General features: G+C 42.9%; 1 protein-coding gene across 1 annotated transcript in view; it reads left to right on the top strand.

Moving 5' to 3' along the window:
- kita (KIT proto-oncogene, receptor tyrosine kinase a) overlaps positions 1-23143 on the top strand; it is an 83542-nt gene extending 60399 nt beyond the window's left edge. Inside the window, exons 18-21 of the mRNA XM_067987393.1 lie at positions 673-784; positions 890-989; positions 5148-5253; positions 18473-23143. Coding sequence (XP_067843494.1) covers positions 673-784; positions 890-989; positions 5148-5253; positions 18473-18631 — 477 coding nt within the window. The 3' untranslated portion in view covers positions 18632-23143. The remainder of the gene's footprint in view (positions 1-672; positions 785-889; positions 990-5147; positions 5254-18472) is intronic.
- Positions 23144-23984: the final 841 nt, after the last annotated feature.

The following is a 23984-nucleotide window of genomic DNA, read 5'->3' as shown; positions in this document are numbered from 1 at the left end:
GAACCAAAGGTGACATGAGGGAAAACTTTTTTACGCAGTGCGTAGTTATGATCTGGAATGCGCTGCCTGAAAGGATGGTGGATGCAGACTCAATTGTAGCTTTCAAAAAGGAATTGGATAAATATTTGAAGAGAAAAAGTTTGCAGGGCTGTGGGGAAAGAGCAGGGGAATGGGACTAACTGGATCGCTCCTACAAAGAGCCGGTGCAGGCCTCCTTCTGTGCTGTAATGATTCTGTGATTCTACATATCAGCACAGGACCACCAGACACATACTACAAGGGAGCACAGCCACACATTACTACTGTTGCTTTTCTAAAAAGGTGAACATGTGATCTGCTTCTAGGCTTCTACACAGGCATCTCTTAAACTGTTTGCTGGCAGTTGCATAATAGTGATCTCGATCAACTTGTCCTCCCAACCATCTCTCAGGAAAGCGCCCTGCTTTATCCAAGATAGGATCAACTCTTTTCAAATGGTCTGGCTGGAATCAGCATCTCACCATGTCCAGAAATCACTGGGAATAACTTGCACACTCCATATGATAGTGCACCAATACATGAATAATCCGACAATTATATTTTTAATATATTTAGTGCTGATGATGTTCCAAATATAATGATTGCATACTCAGATTGGCTCTGTTAGTTGAATGATTATTTTTTTAAATGCAGGCTCGTCTTCCTGTGAAATGGATGGCTCCGGAGAGTATTTTTGACTGTGTGTACACATTTGAGAGTGACGTCTGGTCTTATGGCATTTTATTGTGGGAAATTTTCTCATTAGGTAAGATTGTATCTCTTCTTCCTTTTCGTTTTAGTACTAATTGCTTTAATTGTATGTATGTGTGCACAGGTTTGCAGTAACCAGTTTAACATCTTTTCACTATAGGAAGTAGTCCTTACCCTGGCATTCCTGTGGACAACAAGTTCTATAAGATGATCAAGGAAGGCTACAGGATGCTCAGTCCTGAACTTGCATCTGCTGAATTGTAAGTAAAGTAATTGATTTTCTCTAACTGATTACAGTACAAGTTGCCTTTTTTGTGGATATCCTTTTCCTTTGTGCGTAGAGGCTTGCTCAGAAAATAGTTTGTTATTTTGCCAGATTTGCAACAGTAAACGTTATCCAGTCTTGCAATTCATTCTGTCAGTAAGCCAAAGTAAGCACATCTGTGATACATAATTATTTATTGTCCAAGATTTGTGCTTTTGTTAGGGGTTGGGAAGTCATGGTATTACATATCATTTAGTCAGGTGTTATAACACCAACCTCCCACCAGCTGTCAGTTGCTGAGCGTTATGAATGAAGGCAAGCTATAGATAAAACATACAAAAAAATAGCTAACTTGTTCAACCTTTCAAATCTATATAACATGATAATAGTCTTGTCACAGTAATGTTGTTTAATAATTACCATGAGAGCATTTGAATGTCAGTTTGGTTCAGTGGTAGGTGTCTCTAATTTAAAAGGTTATGGTATCAAACCCCACTCCAGGACATGAGCACATAATCTGGACTGCCCTGTTGTTGGAGTCGCTGTCTTTCATATGAGCCTATCTGTCTGTTCAGGTGTATTCCTCAGGGCAGTGTCCTAGGCCCAACCATCTTCAGCTGCTTCATCAATGACCTTCTCTCCATCATAAGGTCAGAAGTGGGGATTTTCGCTGATGATTACACAGCGTTCAGTTCCATTCGCAACCCTTCAGATAATGAAGCAGTCCGAGCCCGCATGCAGCAAGACCTGGACAACATCCAGGCTTGGGCTGATAAGTGGCAAGTAACACTCGTGCCAGACAAGTGCCAGGCAATGACCATCTCCAACAAGAGAGTCTAACCACCTCCCCTTGACATTCAAAGGCATTACCATCGCCGAATCATAAGAAGATAAGAAATAGGAGCAGGAGTAGACCATCCGGCTCCTTGAGCCTGCTACCCCATTCAACAAGATCATGGCTGATCCTCTACCTCAACTCCACATTCCTGCACCATCCCCATATCCCTTGATGCCTTTGATATCTAGAAATCTATCGATCTCTGTTTTGAATGTACTCAATGACTGAGCCTCCACAGCCCTCTGGGGTAAAGAATTCCAAAGATTCACCACGCTCTGAGTGAGGAAGCTACTCCTCATCTCAGTCCTAAATGGCCTACCCCTTATTCTGAGACTGTGACCCCTGGTTCTAGACTCCCCAGCCAGGGGAAACATCATTCCTGCATCTACCCTGTTGAGCCCTGTAAGAATTTTGTGTGTTTCAATGAGATCACCTCTCATTCTTCTAAACTCTTGAGAATACAGGCCTAGTCTACTGAATCTCTCCTCATACGACAATCCCTCCATCCCAGGAATCAGTCTGGTGATCCTTCATTGCACTCTCTCTATGGCAAATATATCCTTTCTTAGGTAAGGAGACCAAAATTGTACACAATACTCCAGGTGCAGTCTCACCAAGGCCCTATATAATTGCAGTAAGATATCTTTACTCTGTACTCAAATCCTCTTGTAATAAAGGCCAACATACCATTTGCCTTCCGAATTGCTTGCTGCACCTGCATATTTGCTTTCAGTAACTCATGTACAAGGATGCCCAGGTCCCTTTGAACATCAACCTTTCCCACTCTCTCACCATTTAAAAAATACTCTGCATTTCAGTTTTTCTTATCAAAGTGGATAACTTCACATTTTTCCACATTATATTCCAACTGCCATGTTCTTGCCCACTCACTTAGCCCGTCTATATCCCCTTGAAGCTTCTTCGCATCCTCCTCACAACTCACATCCCCATCTAGATTTGTGTCATCAGCAAACTTGGAAATATTACATTTGGTCCCGTCATCCAAATCATTGATATAGATTGTGAATAGCTGGGGCCCAAGCCACCATCATCCCCCACCAACAACATCCTGCGGGTCACCATTGACCAGAAACTTAACTGGACCAGCCACATAAGTACTGTGGCTACAAGAGCAGGTCAGAGGCTGGGTATTCTGCGGCAAGTGACTGACCTCCCGACTCATCAAAGCCTTTCCACCATCTACAAGGCACAAGTCAGGAGTGTGATGGAATACTCTCCACTTGCCTGGATGAGTGCAGCTCCAACAACACTCAAGAAGCTTGACACCATCCGAGACAAAGCAGCCTGCTTGATTGGCACCCCATCCACCACCCTAAACATTCACTCCCTTCTCCACTGGCACACTGTGGCTGCAGTGTGTACCATCCAGAGAATGCACTGTAGCAACTCGCCAAGGTTTCTTTGACAGCACCACCCAAACCCGTGATCTCTACCATCTAGAAGGACAAGGGCAGCAGGCACATGGGAACAACACCACCTGCATGTTCCCCTTCAAGTCACACACCATCCTGACTTGGAAATATATCGCTGTTCCTTCATCGTTGCTGGGTCAAAATCCTGGAAATCCCTACCTAACAGCGCTGTGGGAGAACCGTCACCACACGGACTGCAGCGGTTCAAGAAGGCAGCTCACCACCACCTTCTTAAGGGCAATTAGGGATGGGCAATAAATGCTGGCCTTGCCAGCGATGCCCAAATCCCATGAACGAATAACAAAAAAGCACCGATCCCTGCGGTACCCCACTAGTCACAGTCTGCCAACCTGAAAAAGACCCATTTATTCCTACTCTCTGTTTTCTGTCTGTTAACCAATTCTCAATCCATGCTAGTATATTACTCCCAATTCAATGAGCACCACCACAATGGTGACCCCCCACCATCAACATCTTGGGGGTCACCATTGACCAGAAACTAAACTGGACCAGCCACATAAATACTATGGCTACAAGAGCAGATTCGAGGCTGAATATTCTGCGGCGAGTGACTCACCTCCTGACTCCCTAAAGCCTTTCCACCATCTACAAGGCACCAATCAGGAGTGTGATGGAATACTCTCCACTTGCCTGGATGAGTGCAGCTCCAACAACACTCAAAAAGCTCGACACCATCCACGACAAAGCAGCCCGCTTGATTGGCACCCCATCCACCGCCTTAAACATTCACTCCTTCCACTACTGGTGCACTGTGGCTGCAGTGCGTACCATCCACAGGATGCACTGCAGCAACTCGCCAAGGCTTCTTCGACAGCACCTCCCAAACCCGCAACCTCTACCACCTAGAAGGACAAGGGCAGCAGGCATATGGGAACAACACCACCTGCACTCTCCCCTCCAAATCACACACCATCCCGACCTGGAAATATATCGTCGTTCCTTCATCGTCGCTGGGTCAAAATCCTGGAAATCCTTACCTAACAGCACTGTGGGAGAACCTTCACCACACGGACTCCATCGGTTCAAGAAGGCAGCTCACCACCACCTTCTCAAGGGCAATTAGGGATGGGCAATAAATGCTGGCCTTGCCAATGATGCCCACATCCCATGAATGAATTAAAAAAAACACAGCAGGTAAGTTTCTCCCAGTGTCCTAGCTGGCATTCATCCCACAAAAAACAAATTAGCTGTGCTCAAATTTACCTACTTAGCAACAGTGGCTATACCTCAAAATAATTCATCAGCAATTTAGAACATCCTGAGGCTTTGAAAACCTTATAACAAATGGAAACATTACTTTGAGTATAACAGAGGCATTGTGCATTGGATACGGCTTTGAGGAGCTACAGGCAACATTTATTCTCCAGCCATGCTGCACAGGGTAGCAATAAGTGGAAGATGAGTACCCTTTGCAGTAGGGGAAGAGAAAACCAGAAGATGAGATGTGTTAACTTGTTCTTCCTTACCTCTTAGCGGCTGATTCAAAGTTGTATTGGAGGAGTTCTAAGAACAAGTCACATTACTTCCTCTTGGCAATAGTCATCAATCTGACAAGATCAGAGCAACAGGAGAGAAAAAATAATTTAAAATCATGCTAAATACTGTCATCATAAAAAGAAAAAACCCTATAGCTTGTGACTTTCCCCCTTTGACCTTTCTCTGTAACCTTTTCATCATTTGGTTCAATGGAAGTTTTTTTTCTCACAAGATTCAAGAGTTAACCTCTAAAAAATGAAACACTCGAGTAAAGATTTCCATTATGCACTGTGCAAAAAGATAAGTTACACTAAACTGCTGTCTTTCATTAAATTATTTGCTCTTTTACGTTGTTGTTAACTGAGTAAATAATTCAATCCCACAGATATGAAGTCATGAAAGCTTGCTGGGATTCTGATGCTTTAAGAAGACCTACGTTTGAACAAGTAGTGGAGATGATTGAAGAGCAGCTGTCAGACACCTCCAAACATGTAAGCTGCTGAGTGTGTGGGTACAGCAGTGTTGTGGCTACAATATGTGTGGGCAGATATGACCCAGAGTGATTGGTTATTTCCTGAATGTGGTAGCATCTGGAAAAGTTATATCTACCCACAGCCTGTTTGTGGAACTCTGCCATCAACAGTAAATTAAAGTTACAATTTCAAATTACTTAAATGAAAGCAACAATTTCAAACTAAAAAAAATGGTGAAAATTCACAGTGAACTAGCAGTTCCAGATCACTAAAATATGAAAAAAAGGCTTTTAAGTCTCAAAGACTGAGACAATAATTGGCTTTTCTAGTCTCATAGATTATAGATGTTCTGAAATGTGTTAGCGGATTTCTCCTGTTACTGTCGCAACTATGGGTTGTTAATCCATCAACAATAACTTCTGCTTGATTCTAGCCCAAGTGGTTACAAAATAGCAAGTTTAATAGACTGACTTACAACATAGTTGGACTACAGCTGCCTTCAACATTACATTCAACAGTTATAATATAACTGTTTACAGATTACATTAAATGACAAGCAATCAGTACAACCTGATGCATTTCCGACCGCCCCATTTATACTATTCGGCTGTGATGTTCTGTACGTAAGCACCGCTGGTCTTATCTCATGGTCGTAAGTCCTCCCACCGTGCTGACTCTCCAAAAACCACCAAGGATTGTTTAATGTCTTAGTGTTTATGTAGCCTTTTACTGTTATCAGGTCTTAACCAGGTCAAGACACCCTGTCTCGTGAACCTTACTGTTTTTCACTATTCTAATGCCTCAGCACTTTTTCAATGACCTCTTGGGCTTCTGTGAGTTATTTTTCTCAGAGATGTGGACCGTTGTCCTCCTATTTTCTATGCTTGTTTTAAACCAAATTCCTACAAAATGTATCCTTTTAGTCTGTGGTTGTTGGTTTAAGTACAACAGCCATGTAAATATTGGCCTTGTAGTAAATCTTGAGATTACTGTTAAGCAATGTATGATCTGCATCACTTGAGACAGGGGGCATGATTTTTACTTGGAGCCGGGGAGAGAGCGGGTGGGTAGATTTTCAAATGGGAAACCCGGATGTGAAGTGAGTGCGAGGGAATTCTGTGATCGCAATTCAGTTGAAGGCAATTATTTTTGCTTCTGGGTTTTGAATCTCCAAGCTGCGCACCCTAATGATGCAATCTGAAGTCCACTATTTAAAGGGCCAAAGCAAAAATGGATTTTGGAGGAGACAGGAGGAAGTGAAGCCATGGATTAACAGAGAGCAAAGGCAGCACCCAGGTTTTTGGATGCTTCACTTGAAGTACTTCTGGGTGCTGTGAGAACCAGGAGGGTGGTCATTTACCCAAATGATGGGAGGAAGAAACCTGCTTCTGCCACCAAGAAGACGTGGCTGGAGGTGGCAGAAGAGGTGAGCAGCAGGAGCATGGTGCTCAGGTCTTGGCTGCAGTGCAGGAAGCTCTTTAATAACCTAACCAAGTGAGTACTGTTGAAGATTCACCCACACCCTGTGGTGTACAACACCCCCTGCCCCCACTCTGTCTTGCCAAGCATACTCCATCACATCACTCCTCACACCCACTTAAGTTTCAGCAGCTCTCATCCTTCACTTTCTGTGCACTTCCTCATTTCCCCATTTATGCACCCACCATTGCTACTCACCCCAATCCTGATGCAATGTGATGAATATGTCTCATAGTCACCCTCAACCAATGCACTGCATCCATCGAGTGAATATGTGACCTTCAATCACTTGCTGTTCTGTTCTTTCGCCCATTGTAGGTAAAGAAAGCGCAAAATGCAAGGGAGAGGGAGAGGACTGTAGGTGGACCTCCACATACAGTCCAGCTGACAGATGCAGAGGAGGAGGCCATGGAGATTAGTGGGACATCAGCATCCCTATCCATTGGAGATGGAGAGACTGGGAACTCTCAGATGCCTGGTGACAGAACTTAAACATCTTTCACACACATGATTATTTTATTTCATTAATAACTGAAACCTGAGTATGGTAATTGGCGAGATTGTCACTTTGCCATGATTAATTCATATTGCTTTCTGTTGTCTTCCAGGGCCTTCACGCGAAGAAGAATGTGGCGAAATGGATGACATCAATTCCTCAGAGATCCTCATTCCTTCTGAGGGTGCACTGTCACAGGACGTACAACCATTCATCAGCGCAGATACTCGCACTTTGGTGGGTCCTGTTAGACAGTTAGTTGGGTTGTCGCCTGGTGATTTACAGCTCACAAGTAAGCACGAGTAGAAACTGGTGGCAGCTGTGGAGAGTCTGCCTTGGAGGTCATACTCCTCTCCAAGCTCTGTTCAGCAGTACACAGATGCTGAACCCTGGGAGCCATCGTTGAGAAGGAGAATGATTGAGGTACAGTTGCAACTTTGCGAGGTACTAGAAAATTTGCTATGCAAACTCTCCACAATAGCAGAGAGGATGAAGGAGTCTAACTCCAACACTAGTGGATTGACAGGTAATTGCGAGAATGTTTGCCATGGAGAGAGTGGCTGCCTCCAAGGAGCTTCAAGCACGGCTCTCAAATGAGTCTATGCAGGCCCCACATCCATGGCCATGCAAGAGATGTCTGCCACCTTCCACAGGATGACAGATGCCTTATCCATGGCCTTACAATGCGCCACATATGTTCACCAAGCTGCTGTCCAGCAGAGTGTTGGGAGTGATGTGGCGCTGGCTTGGGAGAGGGACGATGCGAAAGGGGACATGGAAGTGGGAACGCCACTCAAAGCGCTCCCATGTCTCACCCGTTGCCCACCCCTCAACCAGTACCCAAAATACTGTCTCCTTTCCCGATGGCCGAGCCTGCCCCTGCACAGGTGCAGTTGGAGCATTCTTTGGCGGGGCCCTCACGGGCTCCAAATCCCAGAGGTCGTAGGCCTAAACCATCTCAGCAGTCAGGGCAGGGATCTGAGCAGCCTGCCTCTACTTCTGCTGAAGCCACAGGGGATGCACCATGTAGAAGCGGTGAAAGTGTAAGCTCAAGCTATTGTAGTTCACCAAGGGTATGTACAAGCGTGTTGAAAGAAATGTTATGTTGTTAAGTTTTCTTTTTTTAATTTTGGCACATTAAATGTATTGATTATCACCACTTCCACGTCTTGCCCATTATTGCGTCCAGAGTGTTAAGTCGTCCTTTCATTTGCTTCAAGATGAATGCGAATGCATCATGGTACCCATTGGGCAGATGTGCACTGGGTATTTGCGTGGTTGAAGGACTGTTTTGTTCAAAGAGAGGTGGGGGGAGGTGTTGATGGTAGCCACCACCACAATCACCACCCCCCCCCCCCCCACCTCTCTTTTGTCACTGTTATTAAGAGAGATGAGGGCATCCCGGGCAGCCATGTGCGCGGCTGGTCTGGCGATGGGTGCACTATCATCATATTTCTCCTCTCCCTCGTCCTCCTCATCCTCTTCCTCCTCTTCAATGTTGTCGCCAACAGAGGATGATTGCCGAGCATCTTCAGTTTCCTCCATCTGCACACCTCACTGCTGCGCTATGTTCTGGAGACCCTCGCTGGCGAGTACTGAAGGGCATCTGCAGACTATCCAGGCACCTGGACCACATCTTCAACATGCTTATGGCTTGCTCAGTGAAACACTTGGTGGTTATGTGGCTCTGGTTGCATCGTTCATTCTTGCACCTCATTTATGGGATTCCTCACAGTTGTCATGAGCCAAGTTTGAAGGGGTTATCCCTTGTCTCCAATGATCCAGTCCCTAAGTCTGTCTCCTAGTTAGAAGAGATCTGGAATGTTGGACTGGCGCAAAATTAACGCATCATGATAGCTGCCAGGGAATCTGGCGCACACCTGCATGTATATCTTCCTGTGGCCGCACACTAGCTGTACATTGATGGAGTGATAGCCCTGCCATAGAATAGAATCATAGAATGGTTACAACACAGAAGGAGGCCATTTCGTCCATCGAATCCATGCCAGCTCTTTGTAAGAGCTATCCAGTTAGTCCCATTCCCCCACTCTTCCCCCATAGCTCTGCAAATTTTTTCCAATTATTCCAGGTATCCAATTCCTTTTTCAAAGCCATGATTGAGTCTACTTCTATCACACTTTCAGGCAGCGCATTCCAGATCATAACTACTCGCTGCGTAAAAAAGTTTTTCCTCATGTCACCTTTGGTTCTTTTGCCAATCACCTTAAATCTGTGTCCTCTGGTTCTCGACACTTCCGCCAATGGGAACAGATTCTCTTTATTTACTTTATCTAAACCCTTCATGATTTTGAACACTTCTATCAAATCTCCCCTTAACCTTCCCTGCTCTAAGGAGAACAACCCCAGTTTCTCCAGTCTAGCCACGTAACTGAGGTCCCTCATCCCTGGAACTATTCTAGTAAATCTTTTCTCACCCTCTGTAAGGCTTTCACATCCTTCCTAAAGTGCGGTGCCCAGAAATGTAAACAATACTCCAGCTGTGGCTGAACCAGTGTTTTATAAAGGTTCAAGATACTTCCTTGCTTTTGTACTCTATGCCTTTATTTATAAAGCCCAGGATACCATATGCTTTTTTAACCGCTTTCTCAACCTGCCCTGCCACCTTTAAAGATTTGTGCACATATACCCAGATCTCTCTGTTCCTGCACCCCGTTTAGAATTGTACCTTTTAATTTATATTGCCTGTCCTCATTCTTCCTGCCACTTCTCTGCGTTAAATTTCATCTGCCATGTGTCTGCCCATTCCACCGGCCTGTCTTTGTCCTCTTGAAGTCTATCACTATTCTCCTCACTGTTTACTACACTTTCAAGTTTTGTGTCATCTGCAAATTTTGAAATTGTGTCCTGTACACCCAAGTCCAAGTCATTAATAGATATCAAAAAAAGCAGTGGTCCTAGTACCGACCAATGGGGAACACCACTGTACACCTTCCTCCAGTCTGAAAAACAACCGTTCACCACTACTCTCTGTTTCCTGTCACTTAGCCAATTTCATATCCATTCTGCCACTGCCCCTTTTATTCCATGGGCTTCAATTTTGCTGACAAGCCTATTATGTGGCACTTTATCAAATGCCTTATGGAAAGTCCATATACATAACATCAACTGTATTGCCCTCATTAACCCTCTCTGTTACCTCATCAAAAAACTCAATCAAGTTAGTTAAGCATGATTTTCCTTTAACAAATCCGTGCTGGCTTTCCTTTATTAATCTACACTTGTCCACGTGACTATTAATTTTGTCCCGGATTATCGTTTCTAAAAGTTTCCCCACCACCGAGGTTAAACTGACTGACCTGCAGTTGCTGGGTTAATCCTTACACCCTTTTTTGAACAAGGTTGTAACATTTGGAATTCTCCAGTCCTCTGGCACCACCCCCGTATCTAAAGAGGATTGTAAGATTATGGCCAGCACCTCTGCAATTTCCACCCTTATTTCCCTCAGCAACCTAGGATACATCCCATCCAGACCGGGTGACTTATCTACTTTAAGTACAGCCAGCCTTTCTAGTACCTACTCTTTATCGTTTTTTTTAGCCTATCCAGTAACACAACTATCTTGTCTTTTACTGTGGCTTTGGCAGCATCTTCTTGGCAAAGACAGATGCAAAGTACTCATTTAGTACCTCAGCCTTACCCTATGTCTCCATGCATACATCTCCTTTTTGGTCCCTGATAGGATCAGGGAAATGAATGCGTGGCTCAAAGATTGATATGGGAGAAGTGGGTTTCGATTCGTGGGGCACTGGCACCAGTACTGGGGAAAGAGAGAGCTGTTCCGTTGGGACGGACTACACCTGAACCATGCTGGGACCACAGTTCCAGCAAATCGAATAACTAAGGAGACAGATAGGGCTTTAAACTAAATAAGGGGGTTGGGGGGGGAGGGTCCCGGTGGAGAGAAATCTAGAATGCTAAAGAGAAATGAGAAAGAAACAGTGCAAGAAAGTGATTGGGGTAAGGATAACCAGATTGTGTCAGGAAGGGACAGAGCGTACAAACAAAAGGCAACAAATAGGGTCCGGGTAAAAAAAAAAATGGTAATAAGACAAATAGGGCCATAGTACAAAAAAATGTTAAGATGTCTAAAAATGTTAAAAAGACAAATCTAAAGGTACTGCATCTGAATGCACGAAGCATTTGTAATAAGGTAAACGAATTAACAGCGCAAACAGATGTAAACGGATATGATATAATAGCAATTACAGAGACATGGCTGCAAGGTGACCAAGGCTGGGAGCTGAATATCCAAAGGCATTCGATATTTAGGAAGGACAGGCAAAAAGGAAAAGAAGGTGTGGTGGAATTGTTATTAAAGGATGAAATCAGAGCAATAGTGAGAAAGCATATTGGCTCAGAAAATCAAGATGTAGAATCAGTCTGGGTGGAGTTAAGAAGCACCAAGGGGCAGAAAACATTGTTGGGAGTTGTCTATCGGCCTCCAAATAGTAGTGGTAATGTAGGGGATGGCATCAAACAGGAAATTAGAGATGCATGTAACAAGAGTACTACAGTAATCATAGGTGATTTTAATCTACAAATAGACTGGCCAAACCAAATTAGCAATAATACTGTGGAAGATGAATTCTTGGAGTGTGTACGAGATGGTTTTTTAGACCAGTATGTTGAGGAGCCAACCAGAGAACAGGCTATCCTAGATTGAGTATTGTGCAGTGAGAAGGGGTTAATTAATAATCTTGTTGTGCGGGATCCTTTAGGGAAGAGTGACCATAACATGATAGAATTTTTCATTAAGATGGAAAGTGAAGTAGTCCAATCCGAAACTAGGGTCCTAAATCTAAACAAAGGAAACTACGAAGGTGTGAGGAGTGAGTTGGCTATGATAGATTGGGAAGCTTCATTAAAAAGGCATGACGGTGGATAGGCAATGGCTAACATTTGAGGAATGAATGCATGAATTGCAACAATTATACATTCCTTTCTGGCGCAAAAACACAAAAGGAAATGCGTCCCAACCATGACTAACAAAAGAAATTAAGGATAGTATTAGATCCAAAGAGGAGTCATATAAAGTTGCCAGAGAAAGTAGCAAGCCTGAGGATTGGGAGCAGTTTAGAATTCAGCAAAAAAGGACCAAGAGATTGATTAAGAGGGGAAAAATGGAATATGAGAGTAAACTTGCAAGGAACATAAATGTGGACTGTAAAAGCTTCTACAAGTATGCAAAAAGAAAAAGATTAGTGAGGACAAATGTAGGTCCCTTACAGTCAGAAACGAGAGAATTTATAATGGGGAACAAGGAAATGGCAGAGCAATTAAACAAATACTTTGGTTCTGTCTTCATGGAAGAGGACACAAATAACTTCCCAGAAATGCTAGGGAACCAAGGGACTAGTGAGATGGAGGAATTAAAGGAAATTAGTATTAGTAAAAAAAATAGTGCTGGAGAAATTAATGGGACTGAAAGCCGATAAATCCCCACAACCTGATAATTTGCATCCCATGGTACTAAAAGAGGTAGCCACGGATATAGTGGATGCATTAGTTGTCATCTTCCAAAATTCTATAGATTATGGAACAGTTCCTACAGATTGGAGGGTGGCAAATCGAACCCCACTATTTAAAACGGGAGGGCGAGAGAAAATAGGGAACTACAGAATGGTTAGCCTAACATCAGTAGTAGGGAAAATGCTAGAGTGTATTATAAAGGATGTGCTAACAGGACACTTAGAAAATATCAACGGGATTAGACAAAGTCAACATGGATTTATGAAAGGGAAATCATGTATGACAAACCTACTGGAGTTTTTTCAGGATGTAACTGGTAGAATAGATAAGGGAGAACCAGTGGATGTGGTGTATTTGGATTTTCAGAAGGCCTTTGATAAAGTCCCACATAAGAGGTTAGTGTGCAAAATTAAAGCACATGGGATTGATGGTAATATACTGGCATGGATTGAAAACTCGTTAACAGACAGGAAACAGAGAGTAGGAATAAATGGGTCTTTTTCGGGATCGCAGATAGTAACTAGTGGGGTACCGCAGGGATCAGTGCTTGGGACTCAGCTAGTTACAATATATATCAATGATTTGGATGAGGGAACCAAATGTAATATTTCCAAGTTTGCTGATGACACAAAACTAGGTGGGATCGTGAGTTGTGAGGAGGATGCAAAGAGGCTTCAAGACGATTTGGACAAGTTGAGTGAGTGGGCAAATACATGGCAGATACAGTATAATGTGGGTAAATGTGAAGTTATCCACCTCGGAAAGAAAAACAGAAAGGGAGAGTATTATTTAAATGGTGATAGGTTGGGGAATGTTGATGTACAAAGGGACCTGTGTGTCCTTGTACACCAGTCACTGAAAGCAAACATGCAGGTGCAGCAAGCAGTTAGGAAGGCAAATGGTATGTTGGCCTTCATTGCAAGAGGATTTGAGTACAGGAGCAAGGATGTCCTACTGCAGTTATACAGGGCCTTGGTGAGACCGCACCTGGAGTATTGTGTGCAGTTTTGGTCTCCTTCCCTAAGAAAGGATATACTTGCCATAGAGGGAGTGCAGCGAAGGTTCACCAGACTGATTCCTGAGGAGAGATTGGGTCGACTCAGCCTGTATTCACTCAAGTTTAGAAGAATGAGAGGGGATCTCATTGAAACATATAAAATTCTGACAGGGCTAGAGAGACAGGATGCAGGGAGGATGTTTCCCCTGGCTGGGGGGTCCAGACGAGGGGTCACAGTCTCAGGATACGGGGTAGGACTTTTAGGACTGAGATGAGGAGAAATTTCTTCACTCAGAGGGTGGTGAACCTGTGGAATTCTCTACCACAGAAGGCTGTGGAGGCCAAGTCACTGAATATATTTAAGAAGGAGCTAGATAGATTTCTAGACACAAAAGGCATCAAGGGGTAAGGGGAGAGCGCGGGAATATGGTATTGAGATAGAGGATCAGCCATGATCATATTGAATGGCAGAGCAGGCTCGAAGGGCTGAATGGCCTACTCCTGCTCCTATTTTTTATGTTTTCTGTGTTTTTAATCAGCCCCACCACTCCTCTTACTACCCGTTTATTATTTATATGTCTAAAGAAGACTTTTGGCTTCCCTTTTATGTTAAATGCCAGCCTATTCTCATACTCTCTCTTTGCCCCCCTTATTTCCTTTTTCACTTCTCTTCTGTACTTTCTGTATTTAGCCTGGTTCGCACTTGTGTTATCAACCTGGCATCTGTCATACACCCCCTTTTTCTTCCTTGTCTTATTCTCTATCTCTTTTGTCGTCCATGGACCTCTGGCTTTGGTTGCCCTATATTTCCCCTTCATGGGAATATACCTAGACTGTACCCGAATCATCTCCTCTTTAAAGGCCGCCCATTGTTCGAGTACAGTTTTGCCTACCAATCTTTGATTTCAATTTACCCAGGCCAGATCTGTTCTCAACCCACTGAAATATCCTCCAATTAAATATTTTTACTCTAGATTGCTCCTTGTCCTTTTCCATAGCTAATCTAAACCTTATGATACTACGATCACTGTTCCCTAAATGTTCCCCCCCGACACTTGCTCCACTTGAACCACTTCATTCCCCAGAACCAGATCCAGCAATGCCTCCTTCCTTGTTGGGCTGGAAACATACTGATCAAGAAAGTTCTCATGAACACACATCAGAAATTCCTCCCCCACTTTGCCCTTTACAATATTACTATCCCAGTCTATATTAGGATAGTTGAAGCCGTCCATTATCACTATAGTTCTTGCACCTCTCTGTAATTTCCCTGCAAATTTCCTCCTTTATATCCTTCCCACTAGTTGGTGGTCTATAGAATACACCCACTGGTGTAATGGCACCTTTATTGTTTCTTAACTCTAACCAAATTGATTCTGTCCTTGACCCCTCAAGAATATCCTCTTCCTCCAGCACGGCAATATTCTGCTTAATCAATACTGTCACCCCCCACCTCCTTTTTTTTTTCTTCCCTATCTTTTCTGAACACCTTGTATCCAGGAATATTTAGTACCCAATCCTACCCTTTTTTGAGCCAGGTCTCTGTTATAAAGACGCCTGGCTCATGTGGTGGTCCTCGAACTGCCACGTGTGTGCAATTGATTGCGCCCTGCACCCATGGGAAACCAGCCAGAGAGGCGAAACCCACTACCCGCTCATTCTATTGCTGGGGAAGTTCACTTAATTGGATGTCCTGGCAAACAACCCATCCATCACCTGCCTTATGCACTTATGTGCAGACGATTGACACACCTTGGAGATGTGACGGGTGGTGCCCTGGAAAGACCCAGAAGCAAAGAAATTGAGTGCAGTGGTTATTTTAATTGCGATGGGCAATGTGTGGCCACCAGGTCCAGCAGGAAGCAACGCTTCTTGAAGGAGGCTGCAGATGTTTGCGACCACCTGCTGACTCAATCTGAGCCTGCGTAGGCACTGCTCCTCAGAGAGGTCCAGGAAGCTCAGCCTCTGTCTGTTTACCCTGTCACATGGGTAGTGACTCCTGCAACCTCGACCCCTCCGTTGCTCTCCTCTCTGTCCTTCTCCGGGTCCTTGTTGCGCACGTCTACCTTGTGCATCTGCACATCGCAACACAGCACAACATGGCTGATATGGATGGTTAATTTCCTCCTCCTCAGATGTCCTCTGGATTTAATGCATTGCACCCCGCCATCCTGATCTTGCCCGTTTGAGAGGCTCCAAAGTTTTGTTAAAGATGTCTCAAGACAAGAACTCTCAGTCTCAACACAAGAACCCCCAGTCTCAACACACGAACTCTCAGTCTCAACACAAGAATTCTCAGTCTCAACGCAAGAGCCCTCAGTCTCAAGACAAGAACCCTCAGTCTCAACACACGAACTCTCAGTCTCAACACACGAACTCTCAGTCTCAACACACGAACTCTCAATCTCAACACACGAACTCTCAGTCTCAACACAAGAGCCCTCAGTCTCAACACACGAACTCTCAGTCTCAACACACGAACTCTCAGTCTCAACACACGAACTCTCAGTCTCAACACAAGAGCCCTCAGTCTCAACACACGAACTCTCAGTCTCAACACACGAACTCTCAGTCTCAACACACGAACTCTGTCTCAACGCAAGAGCCCTCAGTCTCAACGCAAGAGCCCTCAGTCTCAACGCAAGAGCCCTCAGTCTCAACGCAAGAGCCCTCAGTCTCAACACAAGAGCCCTCAGTCTCAACACAAGAGCCCTCAGTCTCAACACAAGAGCCCTCAGTCTCAACACAAGAGCCCTCAGTCTCAACACAAGAGCCCTCAGTCTCAACACAAGAGCCCTCAGTCTCAACACAAGAGCCCTCAGTCTCAACACACGAACTCTCAGTCTCAACACAAGAGCCCTCAGTCTCAACACACGAACCCTCAGTCTCAACACACGAACTCTCAGTCTCAACGCAAGAGCCCTCAGTCTCAAGACAAGAACTCTCAGTCTCAACGCAAGAGCCCTCAGTCTCAACGCAAGAGCCCTCAGTCTCAACGCAAGAGCCCTCAGTCTCAACGCAAGAGCCCTCAGTCTCAACGCAAGAACTCTCAGCCAAATGTTTGCCCGAGAGAACTGAGAGACCAGCTGCAATACCTGAGTTTTTCAATTTCGGCTGAATTTCGCCTGTTTCACTGGCGAGATTCAGATGGCCCAGGAAACCCAGGCAGGAGAAGTTAAATTTGTTTCTGTTTCAGAATCAATTAAAAAATACCTACCTGAACTACCTCGACGATCTTAATTGACGCACTAAGTACCCGTCCACTTGGGGACGCGGCTCCCGGGTTTCGGCTGCGTGCGCGCTTTCAAACGTGCCCACGTTAAACCTGGAAGTGGGTGCGTTGGAGCCGGGTTGCGGTCGTGCTACAAAAACCAATGGCTTTCACTACCACCCGCCCCCAATCCACATGTTCTTGGAGGTTAAAATTACCCCCCGAGACTCAGATGGCCTCAATAGTAAGTTCACACCAGCATGAAAGTGGTAGTGGAAATAAAAATTTATGCTGGGATTTTCCTTGCGGATACACCTGACTGGCTCCCGTAACTTCGGTGGAAGAATGGCATTAACCCATTCATGCGGTTTGTCTTGGATTTCCGCCTAAGTTATGGCAGCCGATCGGGAGACCGCCCCCCCCCCCCCCCCCCCCGCCCAAGGAAATTCGGCATGAGAATGTCACAGGCTTGATTTTCAAAGTGCTGCATCTAGGCACATTGCGGTAATGTGGCATTGTCCATTGGGAAGCAGGAAATTTGCAAGTGTCTCTCATTAACATAATTATACATAGGGCATACAACAGGCACCTACACATGATTTATGCATCATTCCATCTTTGACCTGTCCTTTTAGAAATCATCTATGCTGTGACTGGCAGCTTGCAGAACTTTATACGTAGCATAAACTGTTGCAGTGGGTTAGAACATTGTCCTTTCACCATTGGGACCAGGATTCTAATATATCACTGATTAGGTGATGAAAATCTAATTTTTTCTCTGGCTGTAAGATTCCCAAGTGAACACAGTTCCTAGTTGGCACAAATCTACAGTGCAAAAGTGCCGATAACTTGGCATTGGCACAAAATTAGTGGCATCACTCAAACAGGCCACAACCATGGCTAGTGTGGAAAAGCAAATGCCACAACTATTGTAGCAAGGGATGCTTTTGGGCTGGAGGGCACATTGTTGGGGCACAGTAGCACAAACTTTTCTCTTTATCCAGCCATTCCTATTCCTGATGAAAATGAGTTGTGTTAACCTGCACCGGCATTTCTCACCTTAATGACAACATAAGTCGATAACTGGCCATTGGATCACTGGAGTATTAAGTTCAGTAAATGTTATGAATACAGAGAGACAGATAACTTTTAAAATTCAGTTCTGTTGCTCTCTCCCATTGTTTTTCTGTGTAGATCTGAAAGCTGTAGGTCACTGTAGGTCAGTGCAATCATTAACATCGAGGGTGCCTCTTCTACCCATTCATCCTGTCAGGATTGGACCTGACACAAAAGCTTAGTGTACTCACAGCAGGCGTTTTAAAAACACACAGACACACAGAAGTTAAAAGGCTTTCCTGTGGAGCGAAAATCCCTACCAAATATATCTGTGACCCACAACTATTTTCAAAATCAGCAGCAGAAATTGCAGCCACTGTGACAAAAGTAGAATGAAACAGGATGCTCAGAATTACCCATGGTTCTAAAATGGAAAAAAAGTCACATCCAGCAGTTAAACAAATACATAATACTGACTGATGATCCATTTCCCTCTTTATTTTTACAGAAGTATTCTAATTTGGAGTCAAATTTCACCACCAGGCTTAAGTTCTCTAGCCACTCCTCACGCCTTAATTCAGCCGGTAGCAGCAACGCTTCTGACCAACCGCTACTGATGAACGATGACGTGTTCTTTGAAGATGAAAATAAACATGTGCGAATTTGACATTGAGCAAAGAAAAATTCAAAATACTTACGCCCTGCTGAAACTAATATACAGAAAAATGACAATGTATATTTTATTAACATGTATAAATAATGTTGGAATCATAAATCTACTTGGCAACTACTGTGCTGTGGTTCTGTGTGGCCAAGTTATATTTTCTCATATTCTCTGGGATAATGTACACAAGAGTGATTGTTTATTACTGTCACACGACTGTTTGCAGGGTGTTTTACAGACATGTAATACAGCCTGAATTTTTTTTTAAAATGCCATTTGAAATTTTATTTTGAACTGTATGCAACTGTGTTTATCATTTATTTTGCTGTGACAAATATTTGCTTCAAAGCAAGATTCTGCTGAATTAGCTAATTTACCCAGCAAATAATAAATAAACAGACAAAATTTATTAGAAGCATGAAACAACTAGCTAGCCCTTTAAGACGGATCTGTACCAACGATGGAAAGGAACCCAAATGTCTCATCCAGCCTCCCAGCCTTTATTTTCTGCATTCTATACAATTTTTTGTATTCTAACATCCCTGTTGCTGAGTTGATCTCAGAGCCAATAAAGGCCTCAGTTCACTGCTCGGTGCAACCGTGTGGGTGAAAAAAGAATATGCTAAACCTCAGACGTGACTTTTATCAACATAGCCTTCATAGAAAATGTTCATTTGCATTATTGTTACAAGGACACAATCACATGTAAATAACAATGCTGTGAGCCCAACCTTCTACTAGTTCATTGATAGAATGTACATATAATGCTATTTTACTTAGCTCTCTGGCTCCAGCACTGCATTGAGTGATTATAATGCCTAATGGGAAATCTCACATCAATACAGTATTTCGGAGGAACGGCAAACAATCTGAGCAAATACCAAACTCAGAACATCAGATCTTCTCCAACCTACTCACTCCCTTGCCTTATGTATATAAAAACTCACACAAAAAGCTCTACAAAAGCAAAGTCACAGATTTACTAAGTGATACTACAGGTTATTTATTACCAGTATGAATAAGGAAGGGGAAAAAATAAGTTCTCGATAACTCAAAAGAAAGGCAATAATGCTAGCATATTGATCCAGTGACCAAAGAGGATTGCAGAGAGTGTTTAAAATTGCAATAGTAGAAGAACTCTTTGCAATAGTTGAAACATTTTGCCTTCTTAAAAAAGAGTTTTGATAAAGCTATATGTAAAATAAATCAGGGGTTTCTCTTCCAAGAATCTGATTAGAACATCAATACACCGACAGCTGCCATCGAAGGCAGTCAAGCTCAACAAGGGATAAAAGGATGGTGTAAATCCTGTCAAAACAACTTTGTTGACACAAATGTTATCCCACACCATTAAAAGACACAACTACATAATATACAAATTTGCTGATATCCACAAAGGGTATTTGCATGGACATCAGAAATTTAAAGCACCTTTTTATACACTTTTCTGTAGCTAGTGTGACCATGTTGAGTGTCTTTGATTAAGTTGTTATTGTTTAGGGAAGTGAGCTTGAAGTCCAGTCAGCCAAACTTCTGTTTGGGATTGGTCACTAATCTTAATTTACTTGATTTTTTTTTACTAAACTCACTCACTGTACAATAGCTACAATTAAATTTCAATAAGCTAGATTGGTAAGGCTATAGTAGCTTAAGGGAAACGTAATCAAAATACATGCACGTAGTGGAAAATTGTTGCTGAATATATTAATGTCAGTGTATTGTTTGTATTTTCTTTAAGGCATTGCTAAGTACTGAGTTCTGAACAGTGCATTTTGTTTACCCAGTGAATTAAGTTGTACCATAGAGTGGTAAAGAGTAGTCACATTACAGGTCATTGCACTAATACCTGACATATGTGAGTGTCATATTTCTAACATTGGAAGCAAATAAAAGTTTATCTATAACCATACAAAAATTAGATAAACTATCCAAAAAAGTATAAAAGATTTATTCAGTTTTGTTTCTTGCTATTAAACTGAATGGATGGAAAATTTTGCGGGGTCCGTTCACCTCCATGCCCAAAGCATCAATATATGCTCCCGACAGGTGAAATTCCATACCGGGAATGTAAATTCATAAAATATACCTTTTATTCTTTATTTCAAACTTAATGTTTAATCTAAATGACCATTCCCATGTGGTGGATGTGATGGTAAAACACCTGTATGATCGTGCCATGATGTATGTTTTATTTATTGTTAATTGGACTATATTCAAGTAAAAGTGATAGATGCTGACTTTAAAGATGCAAATCCTCATGAAAAAAAATGTTTGGCAAACTGTTTTGTTTATAAGCATGCACCATTGCATTGCTTATACACAGTGTCAGTGTAACAAAAATTGGCCTAGAAATTCAGGCGTGCCACTCCCTGTGCCTGAGTGGTGAGGCCCAAGGTGCCCCCGATATTGGGCCTTGGGTTTCATTTCCATGGAGGTGGCGAGCTGCGGAAAGCTGACGATGAAACGTAACTGAAGATTGGGCCGCTGTTTGATTTGCTTTTTTATTGTCACAGGTGACCGGGATATAAAAGTTTTATACAATGAGTCTTGTTCTAATTCTCTTTACAGTGACATCTTATTAAGTGGGTGGTGTTGCAATGTTAGAGTTTTCAGGCAGCCTATGTTTCTAGAACTGGCAGCATCCATGGCAGCATTAGCCTTTTTAGAAATTGTACCACAGATCTGCCATATTGGAGTGTTGCAACATGTTAATGATACCTTAAAATAATATAATGTAGGACTGGGCATCATTAGTAATGCAGTAATGCTGTGCTGTTGACTCTGTTATTGTGCGCTCCTTCTTATGAAAATAAAGCACCTTGCCGTGGTGAGACTGCTCCTTTAAAAGACCATATTTTACAATGTCCTACTATAGTAAAAGATCCCTATCATTTTGCCATATTTGTGTATGTAGTGATGAATGTTTTAGATTGCAGTCTCTTAGAAATTACCCTAATTCCTACCTTAGAAAAGTATGTTGGGTAAACTCTTGCTGCGTAGAATTTAAATATGAATGTGTTAATAGTTTGTAATAATCTAATTTTGCACAGCGCATTTTTGTTTTCATTAACGCATTTGTGTACGTTTTTTCAGTCCCTATTTTAACAAGGACATTAACATCTTTGTTAATTAACAGACAAAAGATCATTGTGACTGCATTAACAGATTTGTGTGGTAATATCACACAACCCGACTTTTCTCAGATGGATTCTTTGAGGATGATCTCATTGAAAAGTACGGGAAAAGTTGTCTGAGTTAAATGATGTTTCTTACGTATTTTGGAAATCCATCTTGGGCGGCATCACAAATCAGGCGATAGCGAATCGGCAGCCTGTTTTACATTCTGCCTGATTTTCTTTTCTACTCATTTCAATAGAAAAGAATATCGGGTGGAGTGTAAACTGGCTGCCGATCTGCTATCGCCCATTTTACAATACTGCCCAAGACCACTTTCACCCCCTGTATCTTTCCTTCTGTATCGTAGAATGACACAGCACAGAAGGAGGCCATTTGCCCCATCGTGTCTGTGCCAGCTGTTTGAAAGGGCTATCCAATTGGTCCCACTCCCCTGCCCTTTCCCCATTGCCCTGTAAATTTCTCCTTTTCAAGTATTTATCCAATTCCCTCTTGAAAGTTACTATGGAATCTGCTTCCACCACCCTTTCTGGCAGTGCATTCCAAATTCTGATGTCTACGTTACCATATGGCAGCTTAAGTGCTAAGATATTTCTTTGAGCCTTTTTTATCAGGGTCAGTGGTCGTATATTTTTCATTGACCGTACTGGCTGAAAAAGCGTATTATCCAAAATTAATATTTCCTCTAGCAGCTTGCAAATCAAAATGTAAACATTCAGATGTCCGTCAGATACTGTACTGCCATTTGGCTCAATGGTTGCCAGTGTACAGATTTCACATATTTTTGTTTTACTTTTTATTACCGATTGACATGGGCACTGATCTACTGAGAGCCAGACTGCAGCTGTCTAAACTGTGAGTGGTGCCCAGTCTGCAAACGTACAACTGTGTCAGGGAAAATTTGCAGTTAACCTCCACTGCCAGTTTCAGCACCCAAATACAAGCGTGCAGATGACTAGTAGCTGTGCCAGTCTACACTTTTTTAGGACAGTCCCCGCCGTTCCTGTGCCCCAGTAACAGCTTCATACCAGAGTAGCTAGAGATGGGGAGTTAGTCAGAAGCCTGGCGAAAACCTACTTTACTGCTGCTCCTTGAGGGACAATCACAGTACAACCTGAGCAAAACTGCTCCCAGTTACTGCCAATAATAATCTATGGCCAATGATCAAGCATGGTTCATGTTAGTCACTGTCAACAGAAATAAGATTGTGACTGATTCAATAAGATAAAAATATTTGCTTCTGATGGACAGTTTGACCTTTGTGTACATGTTGTATATTGCATTTTTAAAATGTACACAGCTACTGTATGGTGATACATGGTATAATTTGGAGTATTGTTTTCACAAAAATGTTTGAATAAAGGATGCTATTGTTGTGAAGGAAGTATGTTGTATTCATTACGCATGCAGCTTTTGTTAGACTGGTCTGCCACAACTTAGCTGGTGTGGCGGAACACTCTCTGTATCCAGTTTTACTCCACTCAGGTGTTGGAGCTGATATCAGGACAGACTTCAGAACCCTTGGCGAAATGCCACAGTACGTTCAGTTACTGAGAAACACACAGATGGTTTATTAACCAGTGGTTTATTTGCAGCTATATATTTTAATTTGGAAATGATTTCTGTGATGTCACATGACCTTCAGCCAATTCACCAACACCATTACACATGCCCATTTATAAATGTTTTTAAAATCCTTGTTCCAGGCAACATTGCTTATACCTCAGAGAACCGGCATGCATTCTATTCCTGTGATTATACTGAGGCTGCTATTGAACATGCTACTGGCAGGCATGCAAGGGTAACCCACAGGGATTCATTTTCCCATTTCCCCTTTTTGTCCCTGTACAGTAGTGACTGGCCCCTGCTCGGTGAGTTCCTTTGACAATATAGTACCAAAGTTGGAACTTACCATGTGGTGAAATACTGCTGGGATGGTATTTTCTGACTTTGCTGGTGAGCTGTGCTATTTTTTTCAGTGTGTTTAGCAACACGATATTATGAGAAGTGGGTCAGGCACAGTTTGATCACTCCCTCATTTACTTTAAATAGTATGAAGACTCCACCTAAGATTGTAAATGGGTGTGTGAAACATGAATAATTTTCCGTCAGTGGGACTTTGCTTTCCTGTGCTTGCTGTAAATTTGGTTCAATTTTAATCCAAACCTCATGAGTGAACCTCATGTGAGCAGCTGTGATATTTTGGAGGACCTGAAGAAAT

Source organism: Heptranchias perlo, chromosome 1, assembly GCF_035084215.1.
Source record: "Heptranchias perlo isolate sHepPer1 chromosome 1, sHepPer1.hap1, whole genome shotgun sequence".
Classification (NCBI taxonomy): domain Eukaryota; kingdom Metazoa; phylum Chordata; class Chondrichthyes; order Hexanchiformes; family Hexanchidae; genus Heptranchias; species Heptranchias perlo.
The sequence above is the reverse complement of the archived record's forward strand: the minus strand, read 5'-3'. Positions and strand labels throughout refer to the sequence as shown.